This window comes from Oncorhynchus mykiss, chromosome 13, assembly GCF_057628025.1.
Source record: "Oncorhynchus mykiss isolate SJ-2025 chromosome 13, ASM5762802v1, whole genome shotgun sequence".
NCBI classification, from domain to species: Eukaryota; Metazoa; Chordata; class Actinopteri; order Salmoniformes; family Salmonidae; genus Oncorhynchus; species Oncorhynchus mykiss.
Window position 1 is genome coordinate 3,193,752 of NC_143034.1, and position 18,360 is coordinate 3,212,111.

General features: G+C 43.7%; 3 protein-coding genes across 5 annotated transcripts in view; all 3 read left to right on the plus strand.

The window, feature by feature from the left end:
- Positions 1–4,228: 4,228 nt before the first annotated feature.
- Positions 4,229–10,956, plus strand: LOC118938404 (uncharacterized). The gene is made up of 3 exons (XM_090194672.1): positions 4,229–4,438; positions 6,386–6,524; positions 6,776–10,956. The coding sequence occupies exons 1-3, from the start codon at positions 4,430–4,432 to the stop codon at positions 8,440–8,442; spliced, it is 1,815 nt and encodes a 604-aa protein (XP_090050798.1). The 5' UTR covers positions 4,229–4,429; the 3' UTR covers positions 8,443–10,956.
- Positions 10,957–12,563: 1,607 nt separating this feature from the next.
- On the plus strand, positions 12,564–14,439 carry LOC149978487 (uncharacterized). 2 transcript variants are annotated; one of them, XM_090194677.1, is made up of 2 exons: positions 12,564–12,606; positions 12,755–14,439. In XM_090194677.1, the coding sequence occupies exons 1-2, from the start codon at positions 12,572–12,574 to the stop codon at positions 14,406–14,408; spliced, it is 1,689 nt and encodes a 562-aa protein (XP_090050803.1). In that variant the 5' UTR covers positions 12,564–12,571; the 3' UTR covers positions 14,409–14,439. The 2 variants fall into 2 exon arrangements, with proteins under 2 accessions (XP_090050803.1, XP_090050804.1); XM_090194678.1 differs by having other exon boundaries at positions 12,843–14,439.
- Positions 14,440–14,489: 50 nt separating this feature from the next.
- The window catches only part of LOC118938395 (uncharacterized), a 53,484-nt gene continuing 49,613 nt past the window's right edge, over positions 14,490–18,360 (plus strand). Inside the window, exon 1 of one of the 2 annotated variants that reach the window (XM_036942204.2) lies at positions 14,490–15,473. In XM_036942204.2, the coding sequence (XP_036798099.2) occupies positions 15,465–15,473 (9 nt within the window). In that variant the 5' untranslated portion in view covers positions 14,490–15,464. Of the gene's footprint in view, positions 15,474–15,618; positions 15,900–18,360 lie in introns of those variants that run through there. The other variant, XM_090194669.1, reaches the window with a different exon arrangement.

Below are 18,360 nucleotides of genomic sequence, written 5' to 3' on the forward strand. Positions count from 1 at the left end.
CAAAGCCTGACTAGTAGTACAAAGCCTGACTAGTAGTACAAAGCCTGACTAGTAGTACAAAGCCTGACTTACATAAGGTAGTAGTACAAAGCATGACTTACATAACGTAGTAGTACAAAGCCTGACTTACATAAGGTAGTAGTACAAAGCCTGACTTACATAAGGTAGTAGTACAAAGCCTGACTAGTAGTACAAAGCCTGACTAGTAGTACAAAGCCTGACTTGCATAACGTAGTAGTACAAAGCCTGACTAGTAGTACAAAGCCTGACTAGTAGTACAAAGCCTGACTTACATAACGTAGTAGTACAAAGCCTGACTTACATAACGTAGTAGTACAAAGCCTGACTTACATAACGTAGTAGTACAAAGCCTGACTAGTAGTACAAAGCCTGACTTACATAACGTAGTAGTACAAAGCCTGACTAGTAGTACAAAGCCTGACTAGTAGTACAAAGCCTGACTAGTAGTACAAAGCCTGACTAGTAGTACAAAGCCTGACTAGTAGTACAAAGCCTGACTAGTAGTACAAAGCCTGACTTACATAACGTAGTAGTACAAAGCCTGACTAGTAGTACAAAGCCTGACTAGTAGTACAAAGCCTGACTAGTAGTACAAAGCCTGACTTACATAACGTAGTAGTACAAAGCCTGACTAGTAGTACAAAGCCTGACTTACATAAGGTAGTAGTACAAAGCCTGACTAGTAGTACAAAGCCTGACTTACATAAGGTAGTAGTAAAAAGCCTGACTTACATAACGTAGTAGTACAAAGCCTGACTAGTAGTACAAAGCCTGACTTACATAACGTAGTAGTACAAAGCCTGACTTACATAACGTAGTAGTACAAAGCCTGACTTAAATAACGTAGTAGTACAAAGCCTGACTTACATAACGTAGTCGTACAAAGCCTGACTAGTAGTACAAAGCCTGACTTAAATAACGTAGTAGTACAAAGCCTGACTTAGGGGTTTTTCATCAAGATAATAATCATTACGGAGCCGACGTGATGTAATAGAAGCCGACGTGATGTAATAGAAGCCGACGTGATGTAATAGAAGCCGACGTGATGTAATAGAAGCCGATGTGATGTAATAAAGGAAGAGAAACCATCCGTTTTTATTGACCTCGCCAGACGTGTTTCCAAATCGATGATTCACCCAGTTGACCGCTAAAATCCCCTTTTGCGCATGTGTGAAATCTCTGCGGAGGAACACTTTGATGACCTGGCAATTGTCTTGTTTATTATTGTGCCCAGATGTTAAGGACTAAAGACCATTATGTTAGGGTTATTTGCAGGATTTAATTGTCATTTCATTAGCATTGGGTCTGTGTTACTGACTGAAATCGTGAGTTTTCTGATTTGTAATTTCAACTATCGCATGTGTTTTTTATGTTTTTTTTTTTAAGTTATAGCAGCCAGTGTTTGTTTTATGTTTTTACATTTTAGCAGCTTGCTTAGTTCTAATAGGAAAACCCTTTACAATCCACATATGGACTGATGACCGGTAGAGATCGAGAGGTCGATGCCCTTGGACTGCATTCTTCAAAATATTTTTTTTTCAAACCCCTGTGAGAAGTGATATGTAGGAATGTAATGAAGGGGTGTATTGTTTTGTTATTTGTTTCGATACAAATCTCCCCAGATTGGGACTGCTGGATGATCGCGATAACCTCCTGACCCCCCGTGGCTCTGCTACCAGGTTGACACTATAAGGGAGGATAAACCAATTAGAAAAAACATGGTATCAACAGAATGTGGTGTTTTCTTTGACGTGTTTTAAGAATATTGGTCCTAAGTAATAATTTGTCATTAACAGTCAGTCAGCTTGTCTGGATTTCCTGAATCAGAAATGAACTGAACTGTTGTTCTGATCTGTCCTCTTTTTGAGAAAGGTGACTACAGAGTGTATGGAAGGGATCATTTGACCAAACGGACCTCAAAAAACTCTAACCCGGCTGAAGAAAAGGTGTTGTGTCCCTGTCCTGCGCCACTTCTATCGAGAGACCTGAGTCCGAGCCCCAGCAACCGTTGTACAGCGTCCAGTTGAAGTTATCAACTGCCTTTTTCTCTCAGGAGTGCCAAAGGAGTCCACGTGAAGCGAGCATGGAGAGAGATCCGTTTCCAAAACTTCTCTCATATTGCTGGTATACTGGTTGGCAAATGGACAAGACCTAGTAGGAGTTGTGGTGGGGCATTATCATGGCCTATCCACTTTTGAACTCTGAACCTATCTGAAGAAGAACATGAAGAAATGCCAGAAGATTTGAGTGCTGGGAAAGGGAGGGGGTTGGTCATAATTGATTTAGACCTTATTTGAAATAGTTTATTTTAGGGTATCAGGTTGATTTTGAGCTCTACACTCTACGCTAAATGTGTAGTCATTTATGCTAAGAATTCTTTGAGATGCACATCCCAACCAGAAGCCCCACAGTGACTATACGTACATACCCCAACCAGAAGCCATGGATTACAGGCAACATCCGCACTGCGCTAAAGGGTAGAGCTGCTGCTTTCAAGGAGTGGAACTCTAACCCGGAAGCTTATAAAAAATCCTGCTATGCCCTCCGACGAACCATCAAACAGGCAAAGCGTCAATACTGGACTAAGATGGAATCGTACTACACCTGTTCCGACGCTCATCGGATGTGGCTGGGCCTGCAAACCATTACAGGCTACAAAGGGAAGCACAGCTGTGAGCTGCCCAGTGACTGTGAGCCTACCAGTCAAGTTAAATTACTTCTATGATCACTTTGAGGCAAGTAACACTGAAACATGCATGAGAGCATCAGCTGTTCTGGATGACTGTGTGATCACACTGTCCGCAGCAGATATAAGACCTTTTAAACAGGTCAACATTCACAAGGCTGTGAACTCCGAATTGTGAACTCTGACCAACTGGCAGGTGTCTTCACTGACATTTTCAATTTCCCTGTCTGAGTATGTAATACCAACATGTTTCAAGCAGACCACCATAGTCCCTGTGCCCAAGAACACTAAGGTAACCTGCCTAAATGACTACCAACCCGTAGCACTCACGTCTGTAGCCATAAAGTGCTTTGAAAGGCTGGTAATGACTCACATCAACACCATTATCCCAGAAACCCTAGACCCACTCCAATTTGTCTACCGCCCCAACAAATCCACAAATGATGCCATCTCGATTGCACTCCACACTGCCCTTTCCCACCTGGACAAAAGGAACACCTATGTGAGAATGCTATTTATTGACTACAGCTCGGCGTTATACACCATAGTTCCCTCAAAGCTCATCACTAAGCTAAGGACCCTGGGACTAAACACCTCCCTCTGCAACTGGATCCTGGACTTCCTGATGGACCGCCCCCAGGTGGTAAGGGTAGGTAAAAACACATCTGCCACACTGATCCTCAACACGGGGGCACCTCAGGGGTGTATGTGCTCCGTCCCCTCCTGTACTCCCCGTACACTCATGGCTAGGCACGACTCCCAACACCATCATCAAGTTTTCAGATGACACAACAGTGGTAGGCCTGATCGCAGACAACGATGAGACAGAAAAATAGGGACGAGATCAGAGACCTGGCCGTGTGGTGCCAGGATAACAACCTCTCCCTCAACGTGATCAAGACAAAGCAGATGATTGTGGAATACAGGAAAAGGAGGACCGAGCACGCCCCCATTCTCATCAACGGGGCTGTAGTGGAGCAGGTTTAGAGCTACGAGTTCCTTGGTGTCCACATCACCAACAAACTATTATGTTCCACACACACCAAGACAGTCGTGAAGAGGGCATGATGATGCCTATTCCCCTCTCAGGAGACTGAAAAGATTTGACAGAGGGTTGTGCGTACAGCTCCCTGTCATCCAGGACCTCTATACCAGGCGGTGTCAGTGTAACAGTATTGCTTCCGTTCCTCTCCTCGAACCAGGGACCCTCTGCACACATCAACAACTGACACCCTTGAAGCATCGTTACTCATCGCTCCACAAAAGCTGCGGCCCTTGCAGAGCAACTACTTCAGGGGAACAACTACTTCATGTTGCATTAATATTTGTGTTCAGCGTAATGAAAATAATAAAAAAAATGCATCAAATTATGTGTGGTTTTTTTCTTCCTATGTGTTTGCAATGCTGTGCACAGTTGTACTGCAATATAGTGCTTCAAAAATCTATAAATTCGCTGGTTATTGGAGGACGACTCTTATTTTGAAAAACATATCCGCCTTTTCTGCGACCAGCAGAATGGTAACGGGAAGGAAATGTTTTCAATGGAACGGATGTGCAGGCGGAGTCTGTCTTTTCTTTCGGGATTTTAGGCAGAGAGTCACTGGTTAGAATATAACGTTACCTCCATAATCTCCATACAATTCAACAGACTAGGAATAAACATCTCATCTGCTTCACTTGGTCTGAACTCTGCAAACGACCGACCGTAAACGAGTGTCTACAATGACTCAGGTGAGTAAGACGCATGTAAAATATAAATAAAAACACCTCGGCGGCCACGAACGACGTAACACGTTTCACGGATCTCCGTCAGATGGTGACAAATGTATTTAACTTATAGCACAGTTTCATTTATTGTTTAATTAATTTCGCTTTACTAAGTATTGTTTACATCGTTTCATATCTCGTTGCTCTTCCCGAACGGTAATAATGGCCGTGAATTGCTGAATGGAAGATTGCTAAAGTAGGCCGCAGCAAAGCCTTGGATTTTCCTGAACGAGCTACCAACTGGAGAGCTGACTTCAACACCAGTAACGCTGACAATTCCCCCAGTTTGACTGATAAATAAAATGTATCAGGAGCATATTATACATGTATTCATGAACATTGAAGGGAAGAAGTTTGAATTTGCTAATATCTAGTTATGTTAATCCACCACAAATATTGATTTTGATGGAGACCAAAGTTCACAATAATGGGAATGGATAGGTCTACTGTAGTATACTATAATTAGTCTGGTTAGTTAGGTCTACTGTAGTATACTATAATTAGTCTGGTTAGTTAGGTCTACTGTAGTATACTATAATTAGTATGAATGGATAGGTCTACTGTAGTATACTATAATTAGTCTGGTTAGTTAGGTCTACTGTAGTATACTATAATTAGTCTGGTTAGATAGGTCTACTGTAGTATACTATAATTAGTCTGGTTAGTTAGGTCTACTGTAGTATACTATAATTAGTCTGGTTAGTTAGGTCTACTGTAGTATACTTTAATTAGTCTGGTTAGATAGGTCTACTGTAGTATACTATAATTAGTCTGGTTAGTTAGGTCTACTGTAGTATACTATAATTAGTCTGAATGGATAGGTCTACTGTAGTATACTATAATTAGTCTGGTTAGTTAGACCTACTGTAGTATACTATAATTAGTCTGGTTAGTTAGGTCTACTGTAGTATACTATAATTAGTCTGGTTAGTTAGGTCTACTGTAGTATACTATAATTAGTCTGGTTAGTTAGGTCTACTGTAGTATACTATAATTAGTCTGGTTAGTTAGACCTACTGTAGTATACTATAATTAGTCTGGTTAGTTAGGTCTACTGTAGTATACTATAATTAGTCTGGTTAGATAGGTCTACTGTAGTATATTATAATTATGCTACCAATTATATCCTAGCTTCTGGGCCTGAGTTCATGCAGCACTAGACTATACATGGAGACAGTTCCCATAATGCAACACTAGACTATACATGGAGACACAGTTCCCATAATGCAACACTAGACTATACATGGAGACACAGTTCCCATAATGCAACACTAGACTATACATGGAGACACAGTTCCCATATTGCAACACTGGACCATACGTGGAGACACAGTTCCCATAATGCAACACTAGACCATACGTGGAGACGCAGTTCCCATAATGCAACACTAGACTATACGTGGAGACACAGTTCCCATAATGCAACACTAGACAATACATGGAGACACAGTTCCCATATTGCAACACTAGATTATACATGGAGACACAGTTCCCATAATGCAACACTAGACTATATGTGGAGACACAGTTCCCATAATGCAACACTAGACTATATACATGGAGACACAGTTCCCATAATGCAGCACTTCACTATACATGGAGACACAGTTCCCATATTGCAACACTAGACTATACATGGAGACAGTTCCCATAATGCAACACTAGACTATAAATAGGACATCAGGAACAACTCAGAGGAACAGTTTTCTGGACAAAGGTTTAATAGTTGAAGACTTGTTTTAGATCATTATTGTTTTGTACCAACACTCCTCCTCTCTTTTTGAGTTGTGAAAGTGAAAATTCTGCCCCCTATCCCAAAGAGGTTATTAACGTTTGCCTTTTTAAACGGGATTGGAATGATTTGAGTATTTTAAATTACTTGACAACACTCCTCTCTTTTTGGATTAACAGGAAACACTCTCCCTCCAACCCTCCTCCCCCCTACCCCTCCCGGAGTCCCCGGGACGTACCTCTCCTGGTAACACCTTACTGCTTGGTCTGAAGAGGCTGTCTGTGCGGCTGGTCGACTGCAGGAAAACACCGGAGCTAAGTGGGTTTATGTTCTTATATAAATGTATTTTGGGACACTCCCTGAATGTCATTAATTACCACTAAGTACAATATATTTAAGGATGTAGAATCATTACAACCCTACACCCTTGGATACATTGACAATTTGAAGATTTAATACGATTTTACATTGAAGATTTTAAATGCTTAAATTCGGTTACAAGAGTGTGAAAAGCTGGGCCTAAATCTGTCTTCGATAAGGAACCATAACTGTCTGTCTTTGCTTCACAGGGGGCAGTCTTAACCGTCACTCTCTCAGTAGAAGGGGCTTGTCAACTTGGGAGGCTGATGCTGAGGAGGCAGAGAAAAGTCTCTCCAGATCAGAACACCTCAAGAAACACCAGCAGAGACCCACAAGGAAGAAATCTCACTGCTGCTCTGACTGTGGAAAGAGTTACACCTCTTCAACAGACCTTAGAGGACACCAGATAATTCATACAGGAGAGAAACCTCACTGCTGCTCCCAGTGTGGAGCTAGCCTCTCCACTGCCAGGGCACTGGAAGGACACCTGCGGATTCACACTGGAGAAAAACCATACCAGTGCTCAGAATGTGGGCAGAGATTTAAAGACTCCAGTGGTTTACGGATACATGAGAGAATAAAACACACCGGCGAAAAACCACACTGCTGCTTTGATTGCGGGAAGAGATTTGTTACATCGCAACGCTTAAAAGCTCACCAGCGGACTCACACTGGAGAGAGACCGTTCCACTGCTCTGAGTGTGGGAAGAGTTTCAAACAAGCCTCAACACTCTTTGAACACAAACGAATACACACAGGAGAAAAGCCTCACCACTGTGAGCAGTGCGGAGGAAGCTTTTCCTCCGCTAAGTTACTCAGAATACATCAGAGGATTCACACAGGGGAAAAACCTTACCAATGCACTGACTGTGGGAAAAACTTCAGATTTTTATCTTCTTTAAGATGTCACCAGCTAAGACATACTGGAGAGAAGCCCCACCAATGTACTGAGTGCGGGAAAAGGTTTGCTGTTAAGACTGGACTCTTGCGACATAACATAGTGCACACTGGAGAGAAAGGCTACCAATGCCCACAGTGTGGCAAGAAGCTAGGATCATCTAATTCTCTAGAGCAGCATAAGCGAACACACACAGGACAGAAACCCTTCCACTGTTCCCACTGTAAGTTAAGCTTTGCAACTAATTCAGCCCTGTACAAACACCAGAGAATTCACACAGGTGAGAAGCCACACAGCTGCAATGTTTGCCAGAGGAGTTTTGGACGGTCGGATCACCTGAAAAAGCACATGCTAATTCATACAGGAGAAAAACCATACCACTGCTCTAAGTGCGAGCTGAGTTTCACTAACAACAAATCTCTGAAAGAACACGAGGTCAGACACACAGAAGATAAACCTCACTGCTGCTCCCAGTGCGGTGCTAGTCTCTCCTCTGCCAGGGCACTGGAAGGACACATGCGGATTCACACTGGAGAGAAACCGTACGAGTGCTCTGAATGTGGGCAGAAGTTTGCACACAGAACCAACCTTGGGAGACACCGAATAGTACACACAGGAGAGAAACCTTATCAGTGCTCTGACTGCAAGAAGAGCTTTCCAAGACTTGGCTCATTAAATAGTCACAAGTTCACACATTCAGAGAAGAAGATGTACCACTGCTCTCAGTGTGAGTCGAGCTGCACAACGCCAGACGCATTGAAGAAACACCAGCTTATACACACTGGAGAGAAGCCTTACCACTGCTCCCACTGTGACAAGAGCTTCCTTCGACAATATTCTCTCAAAGAACTGTCTTCACAATGGAGAGAAACCGTTCTCTTGCTCAGACTGCGGGAACAACTTTGCCACAATGGCAACCTTGCGAATTCACCAGCGAAGACACACAGGAGAGAGGCCATACCACTGCCCTTTCCCTGACTGTGGGAAGAGTTTTGCCCACACCTTTGCTTTTAAAGTACACAAGAGAAGGCACACAGGAGAGAAGCCGCACCACTGTGATCAGTGTGGGAAGAGTTTTGTCACGTCAGGTGAATTGCGAAATCACTCCAAAAAGAAGCATTAGTGCTTCACAGAGTGTTCAGGACTCAGTTTTTCAAGATCTGATTCCTTTAAAAAAATCACGAGAGTCCACACAGGAAAGAGGCGGTACAGTGTGGCAAGAGCTTCAAGTGTCAATGGTCCTGAGATGCCACGTTCAGCGAAAACACAGTGGGACATCCTACCCTTTGCACCCTTGTCAGCGCAGCTTCAGCTCTCATCGGGCATCTGAAGTACCACCAGATGACACAAACGGGAGAGAAATTCTTTGTCTGCACCGCACACTGCGGGAAGAGATTCATTCAGGCAGGTGGGTTGAGGTACCACAGGAGGACACGGGAGAGAAACCTCACACCTGTGATCAGGGTGAAAAGCATTTCAGTAAAAGGATCAGTCTGCAATCACATCAGTTGACACAAACAGGAGAGAAATCTGTCAGCTGTGATGAATGTGGTAAGAGATTCCACACAAGGGAACCCTGGCTTCACACAAGAGAATTCACACCTGAGAGAAAGCTTACCACTGCTCTCTATCCGAGGGAAATGCTTTACCACCTTAAGTGAACTGTTTATACACCAGAGAACACACACACAGGAGCAAGGCCTAATGGCTGTGCACCAGAGAACACACACACAGGAGCAAGGCCTAATGGCTGTGCACCAGAGAACACACACACAGGAGCAAGGCCTAATGGCTGTGCACCAGAGAACACACACAGGAGCAAGGCCTAATGGCTGTGCACCAGAGAACACACACAGGAGCAAGGCCTAATGGCTGTGCACCAGAGAACACTCACACAGGAGCAAGGCCTAATGGCTGTGCACCAGAGAACACACACACAGGAGCAAGGCCTAATGGCTGTGCACCAGAGAACACGCACAGGAGCAAGGCCTAATGGCTGTGCACCAGAGAACACACACACAGGAGCAAGGCCTAATGGCTGTGCACCAGAGAACACACACAGGAGCAAGGCCTAATGGCTGTGCACCAGAGAACACACACAGGAGCAAGGCCTAATGGCTGTGCACCAGAGAACACACACACAGGAGCAAGGCCTAATGGCTGTGCACCAGAGAACACACACACAGGAGCAAGGCCTAATGGCTGTGCACCAGAGAACACACACACAGGAGCAAGGCCTAATGGCTGTGCACCAGAGAACACACACTGGTAAATATTTTAATTAGTCATTTGTAAATAATTCACCACCTATAGAAACAACTATCGAATGAGCATCAAGGACACACGGTAACAACTGTGAAATGTGAACGCTTGTAGGTTGCCTCCGACACCGCCAAAACAACCGCTATGCGGGTGGTGACTAAAACGCATCTGATTGAATCAAGCCCTGAGAACGGTCATGTCTCTCAACATACTCACAACTTGCCATTGGATACAATATATTTAGAATTTGGATGCAGAAAATGAAGTTTCTAGTCAAACGCTGTGTGTGGAACATGATATTTACCATCTACTGTTCTTTCTTCTCTGCACTTCTGAAGGAACACTTTTGAAATGTGTCTCTTTTATTATTATTTTTTTGCATTTGGATTTTGGGCTCAATTCGATTTGATTTGGTGTTGTGACGCTGTCTGAGGTGGAACTGTGTCAGAGCTGGTGTTGTGACGCTGTCTGAGGTGGGACTGTGTCAGAGCTGGTGTTGTGACGCTGTCTGAGGTGGGACTGTGTCAGAGCTGGTGTTGTGACGCTGTCTGAGGTGGGACTGTGTCAGAGCTGGTGTTGTGACGCTGTCTGAGGTGGGACTGTGTCAGAGCTGGTGTTGTGACGCTGTCTGAGGTGGAACTGTGTCAGAGCTGGTGTTGTGACGCTGTCTGAGGTGGGACTGTGTCAGAGCTGGTGTTGTGACGCTGTCTGAGGTGGGACTGTGTCAGAGCTGGTGTTGTGACGCTGTCTGAGGTGGGACTGTGTCAGAGCTGGTGTTGTGACGCTGTCTGAGGTGGAACTGTGTCAGAGCTGGTGGTGTGACGCTGTCTGAGGTGGGACTGTGTCAGAGCTGGTGTTGTGACGCTGTCTGAGGTGGAACTGTGTCAGAGCTGGTGTTGTGACGCTGTCTGAGGTGGGACTGTGTCAGAGCTGGTGTTGTGACGCTGTCTGAGGTGGAACTGTGTCAGAGCTGGTGTTGTGACGCTGTCTGAGGTGGGACTGTGACAGAGCTGCCAAAAACACAAGCTGTTCCTGTTTTTGTGTATTTTGCATCATTAAAAGTGAAGACTGTTATTTTATCAAATCAATTCTCTGTAATTATTACTACCTGATTTAAACTAATCATGTAAATGTAATTAACTAGGAGGTCGGGGCACCAAGGAAAATCTGCAGATTACAAAGTTATAATTGTCCTAATGTAACTCTTCAGATATTAAAATATCTGATCAATTGGTCTTATTATTAATGAATTGGTTACCTCGAACCCAGCCTTTACTATAAATCATCCATACACTAATTGGCTCAATAATTTGTGTGTATGAGAAGGGAAAAAAAATCACAACCTGGGATTGCTTATTTCAGCTCCTGAACATGGGACCAACACTTTACATGTCGCATTCAATACATTAAACACTTAATAAATGCCCCTCTTCTCTAACTCTCTCCCAATGTTCTGCCACATGTTCCATAATCTACCGCAAGCCCAACGGTTTCTCCCCTCCCTGGGTGGGGAGACTTCCTTCCTGTTATCAGTTTCACAAGTCGTCTGTTGACAGTTCCTCTTCTCCTTGAATGTCTCAACTATACTTCTGCTTATTGTCAAATAGTAACATACTGTCTTAGTCTTCCTATGCACACACATTAGAGAATTATACTCTTATAATCCTAATACGAAGACAGGTTTTATTCACCAAACTATAAATGAAAAGACAACAGTCAAAGTTTAATAACAGTAACTTCCACTAGTCACCATTCAGTTAGCCTGACTTCAGATCAGTTAGCCTGACTTCATATCAGTTAGCCTGACTTCAGATCAGTTAGCCTGACTTCAGATCAGTTAGCCTGACTTCAGATCAGTTAGCCTGACTTCATATCAGTTAGCCTGACTTCAGATCAGTTAGCCTGACTTCAGATCAGTTAGTCCGACTTCAGATCAGTTAGCCCGGCTTCAGATCAGTTAGCCCGGCTTCAGATCAGTTAGCCCGACTTCAGATCAGTTAGCCTGAATTCAGATCAGTTAGCCCGGCTTCAGATCAGTTAGCCCGGCTTCAGATCAGTTAGCCTGGTTTCAGATCAGTTAGCCTGGCTTCAGATAAGTTCATATAAACATGATGATATAACCTACTATACATCAGGGAGGTGTCCCAAATGAACCTCTAATCCCTTTATAGTGAACTACATTCGACCAGAGTCCTATAAACTAGGGCCCATTAGACTAGGGCTCTAATGACAAGGGCTCAGTGGTCCACTTTATGGAAAGGGATGACTGGTTTAGATGACATTACCCTCAACTTGTTAAAATGAAAATAACCTTCAATTCAAACTCTTCATCCGTATCTACAGGGGGAAATGGGAGCTCATCCTTATACAGGGGGTAATGGGAGCTCATCCGTATCTACAGGGGGTAATGGGAGCTCGTCCTTATACAGGGGGAAATGGGAGCTCGTCCTTATACAGGGGGAAATGGGAGCTCATCCGTATCTACAGGGGGAAATGGGAGCTCATCCGTATCTACAGGGGGAAATGGGAGCTCATCCGTATCTACAGGGGGAAATGGGAGCTCATCCGTATCTACAGGGGGAAATGGGAGCTCATCCGTATCTACAGGGGGAAATGGGAGCTCATCCGTATCTACAGGGGGAAATGGGAGCTCATCCTTATACAGGGGGTAATGGGAGCTCATCCTTATACAGGGGGAAATGGGAGCTCATCCTTATACAGGGGGTAATGGGAGCTCATCCGTATCTACAGGGGGAAATGGGAGCTCGTCCTTATACAGGGGGAAATGGGAGCTCCTCCGTATCTGCAGGGGGAAATGGGAGCTCATCCATTTCTACAGGGGGAAATGGGAGCTCGTCCTTATACAGGGGGAAATGGGAGGTCATCCGTATCTACAGGGGGAAATGGGAGCTCATCCGTATCTACAGGGGGAAATGGGAGCTCATCCTTATACAGGGGGAAATGGGAGGTCATCCGTATCTACAGGGGGAAATGGGAGCTCATCCGTATCTACAGGGGGAAATGGGAGCTTGTCCTTATACAGGGGGAAATGGGAGCTCCTCCGTATCTGCAGGGGGAAATGGGAGCTCATCCATTTCTACAGGGGGAAATGGGAGCTCGTCCTTATACAGGGGGAAATGGGAGGTCATCCGTATCTACAGGGGGAAATGGGAGCTCATCCGTATCTACAGGGGGAAATGGGAGCTCATCCTTATACAGGGGGAAATGGGAGGTCATCCGTATCTACAGGGGGAAATGGGAGCTCATCCGTATCTACAGGGGGAAATGGGAGCTCATCCGTATCTACAGGGGGAAATGGGAGCTCATCCTTATACAGGGGGAAATGGGAGGTCATCCGTATCTACAGGGGGAAATGGGAGCTCATCCGTATCTACAGGGGGAAATGGGAGCTCATCCGTATCTACAGGGGGAAATGGGAGCTCATCCGTATCTACAGGGGGAAATGGGAGCTCATCCTTATCTACAGGGGGAAATGGGAGCTCATCCTTATACAGGGGGAAATGGGAGCTCATCCTTATACAGGGGGAAATGGGAGCTCATCCTTATACAGGGGGAAATGGGAGGTCATCCGTATCTACAGGGGGAAATGGGAGCTCATCCGTATCTACAGGGGGAAATGGGAGCTCATCCGTATCTACAGGGGGAAATGGGAGCTCATCCTTATCTACAGGGGGAAATGGGAGCTCATCCTTATACAGGGGGAAATGGGAGCTCATCCTTATACAGGGGGAAATGGGAGCTCATCCGTATCTACAGGGGGAAATGGGAGCTCATCCGTATCTACAGGGGGAAATGGGAGCTCATCCTTATACAGGGGGAAATGGGAGGTCATCCGTATCTACAGGGGGAAATGGGAGCTCATCCGTATCTACAGGGGGAAATGGGAGCTCATCCGTATCTACAGGGGGAAATGGGAGCTCATCCGTATCTACAGGGGGAAATGGGAGCTCATCCTTATCTACAGGGGGAAATGGGAGCTCATCCTTATACAGGGGGAAATGGGAGCTCATCCTTATACAGGGGGAAATGGGAGCTCATCCGTATCTACAGGGGGAAATGGGAGCTCATCCTTATACAGGGGGAAATGGGAGCTCATCCTTATACAGGGGAAATGGGAGCTCATCCTTATACAGGGGGAAATGGGAGCTCATCCTTATACAGGGGGAAATGGGAGGTCATACGTATCTACAGGGGGAAATGGGAGCTCATCCTTATACAGGGGGAAATGGGAGCTCATCCTTATACAGGGGGAAATGGGAGCTCATCCTTATACAGGGGGAAATGGGAGGTCATACGTATCTACAGGGGGAAATGGGAGCTCATCCTTATACAGGGGGAAATGGGAGCTCATCCTTATACAGGGGGAAATGGGAGCTCATCCTTATACAGGGGGAAATGGGAGGTCATACGTATCTACAGGGGGAAATGGGAGCTCATCCTTATACAGGGGGAAATGGGAGCTCATCCTTATCTACAGGGGGAAATGGGAGCTCATCCTTATACAGGGGGAAATGGGAGCTCATCCTTATACAGGGGGTAATGGGAGCTCATCCTTATACAGGGGGAAATGGGAGCTCATCCTTATACAGGGGGAAATGGGAGCTCATCCTTATACAGGGGGAAATGGGAGCTATAATAAGAATACTTATTTTCCACCATAATTTGCAAATAAATTCATTAAAAATCCTACAATGTGATTTTCTGGATTTTTTTCTCTCATTTTGTCTGTCATAGTTGAAGTGTACCGATGATGAACATTACAGGCCTCTCTCATCTTTTTAAGTGGGAGAACTTGCACAATTGGTGGCCGACTAAATACTTTTTTGCCCCACTGTATAACTGGTCTTGGCAGTGGCCTAGTTCTGCCCTGGTCTGATATATAACTGGTCTTGGCAGTGGCCTAGTTCTGCCCTGGTCTGATATATAACTGGTCTTGGCAGTGGCCTAGCTCTGTCCTTGTCCGATATATAATTGGTCTTGGCAGTGGCCTAGTTCTGCCCTTGGTGGACATCCCTGTAGGCTGCATGCCAATTGCAGGCTCCCTCAACATTTGAGACATCTGTGGCATTGTGTTGTGTGACAAAACTACACATTTTAGAGAAGCATTTTATTGTCCCCAGCACAAGGTGCACCTATGTAACGATCATGTTGTTTAATTAGCTTTTTTGATATGCCACACCTGGATGGATGCTCACTAACAGGGATGGAAACAAATTTCTGCACAAAATCTTAGAGGAATAAGAAATCGTTTTTCTTGCATATCAAACATGGGACCAATACTTTACATGTTGCATTCATATGTGTTCAGTGTAATAAAATTAATATATTTTTAAATGCATCAAATTATTTATGTTTTTCTTCCTATGTGGTTGCAATACTGTGCACAGATGTACTGCAATAGAGTGCTTCAAAAATCGACCAACTTCGCTTGTCATTGCAGGACGACTCTTATTTTGAAAAAAAAATATCTGCCTTTTTTTCTGCGGCCATTTTATGAGCTGCTGCCAGCAGAATGGTAACGGGAAGGAAATGTTTTCAGTGGAACGGATGTGAAGGCGGAGTCTAGTCTTTTCTTTCATGACTTCAGGCAGAGCATCACATGTTGAAATCTAACCATCCGTTACCTCCTTAATCTACAATTAAACAGACTAGAGATAAACATCTCATCTGGTTCACTTCTCCTGAACTCTGCAAACGACAATAAACAAGTGTTTACAATGAATCAGGTGAGTTAATATATATATATATATATAATCTAATTAGTATTGGCAGTGACCTAGTTCCTGGCATCCGTTTGACTTTCGGAAAGTAACGTGTGTTTAGTTAGGCCTGTTATGCGCAGCCTACCTTCCCGCCTATATATATATATATATATATCAAAGTCAAACGGATATAACATATTGTGTGGTTTGTTTAACACGTTTTAGGTTACCACATGATTCAATATGAGTTATTTCATAGTTCTGATGTTTTTACTATTATTCTACAATGTAATAATGAAAAACCCTTAAATGAGAAGCTGTTCGGGTAGTGTGTGTGTGTGTGAATATATATAAATAACAGGCTAAACTAAACACACTTTACTTTCCAAAAGTCAAACGGATGCCGGAACTAGGCCACTGCCAAGACCAGTTATTTATATGGGCGGGAAGGTAGGCTGCGCATAACAGGCTAAACTTTTGAGGGGTAGTGTAGTACACTACACACACTACTCACACTACACACACTACACACACTAGACTACTCACACTACACACACTACACACACTACTCACACTACACTACACAACACTACACTACACTACACTACACTACACACACTACCTACACTACACTACACTACACTACACACACTACCTACACTACACTACACTACACACACACTACACTACACACACTACTCACACTACACTACACACTACACTACACACACTACACTACACTACACTACACTACACTACACTACACACACTACACTACACACACTACACACACTACACTACACTACACACTACACTACACTACACTACACTACACACTCTACGGGTCAAAAGTTCTCATTTAAGGGTTTTTCTTTGTTACATTGTAGAATAATAGTGAAAACATCAAAACTATGAAATAACACATATGGAATCATGTCGTAAAACAAACCACAGAATATTTTATATTTGAGATTCTTCAAGTAGCCAGCCTTTGCCTTGATGACAGCTTTGCACAATCACCAAGCCTCGGTGTGAAAGAGCAAAAATATCATGATCTGATGATCCCATATATCCAGTGGAAAAGTCATTTGACTCAAACATAAAGATATAAAACTATATTTTTTTGTGAAGAATCAACAACAAGTGGGACACAATCGTGAAGTGGAACGACATTTATTGGATATTTCAAACTTTTTTAACAAATCAAAAACTGAAATTGGGCGTGCAAAATTATTCAGCCCCTTTAAGTTCATACTTTGTAGCGCCACCTTTTGCTGCGATTACAGCTGTAAGTCGCTTGGGGTATGTCTCTATCAGTTTTGCACATCGAGAGACTGACATTTTTTCCCATTCCTCCTTGCAAAACAGCTCGAGCTCAGTGAGGTTGGATGGAGAGCATTTGTGAACAGCAGTTTTCAGTTCTTTCCACAGATTCTCGATTGGATTCAGGTCTGGACTTTGACTTGGCCATTCTAACACCTGGATATGTTTATTTTTGAACCATTCCATTGTAGATTTTGCTTTATGTTTTGGATCATTGTCTTGTTGGAAGACAACTCTCCGTCCCAGTCTCAGGTCTTTTGCAGACTCCATCAGGTTCTTCCAGAATGGTCCTGTATTTGGCTCCATCCATCTTCCCATCAATTTTAACCATCTTCCCTGTCCCTGCTGAAGAAACGCAGGCCCAAACCATGATGCTGCCACCACCATGTTTGACAGTGGGGATGGTGTGTTCAGCTGTGTTGCTTTTACGCCAAACATAACGTTTTGCATTGTTGCCAAAAAGTTCAATTTTGGTTTCATCTGACCAGAGCACCTTCTTCCACATGTTTGGTGTGTCTCCCAGGTGGCTTGTGGCAAACTTTAAACAACACTTTTTATGGATATCTTTAAGAAATGGCTTTCTTCTTGCCACTCTTCCATAAAGGCCAGATTTGTGCAATATACGACTGATTGTTGTCCTATGGACAGAGTCTCCCACCTCAGCTGTAGATCTCTGCAGTTCATCCAGAGTGATCATGGGCCTCTTGGCTGCATCTCTGATCAGTCTTCTCCTTGTATGAGCTGAAAGTTTAGAGGGACGGCCAGGTCTTGGTAGATTTGCAGTGGTCTGATACTCCTTCCATTTCAATATTATCGCTTGCACAGTGCTCCTTGGGATGTTTAAAGCTTGGGAAATCTTTTTGTATCCAAATCCGGCTTTAAACTTCTTCACAACAGTATCTCGGACCTGCCTGGTGTGTTCCTTGTTCTTCATGATGCTCTCTGCGCTTTTAATGGACCTCTGAGACTCTCACAGTGCAGGTGACTATATACGGAGACTTGATTACACACAGGTGGATTGTATTTATCATCATTAGTTATTTAGGTCAACATTGGATCATTCAGAGATCCTCACTGAACTTCTGGAGAGAGTTTGCTGCACTGAAAGTAAAAGGGGCTGAATAATTTTGCACGCCCAATTTCAGTTTTTGATTTGTTAAAAAAGTTTGAAATATCCAATAAATGTCTACCACTTCATGATTGTGTACCACTTGTTGTTGATTCTTCACAAAAAAATACAGTTTTATATCTTTATGTTTGAAGCCTGAAATGTGGCAAAAGGTCGCAAAGTTCAAGGGGGCCGAATACTTTCGCAAGGCACTGTAGGTCTACTGTAGTATACTATAATTAGTCTGGTTAGTAGTATACTATAATTAGTCTGGTTAGTTAGGTCTACTGTAGTATACTATAATTAGTCTGGTTAGTTAGGTCTACTGTAGTATACTATAATTAGTCTGGTTAGTTAGGTCTACTGTAGTATACTATAATTAGTCTGGTTAGTTAGGTCTACTGTAGTATACTATAATTAGTCTGGTTAGTTAGGTCTACTGTAGTATACTATAATTAGTCTGGTTAGTTAGGTCTACTG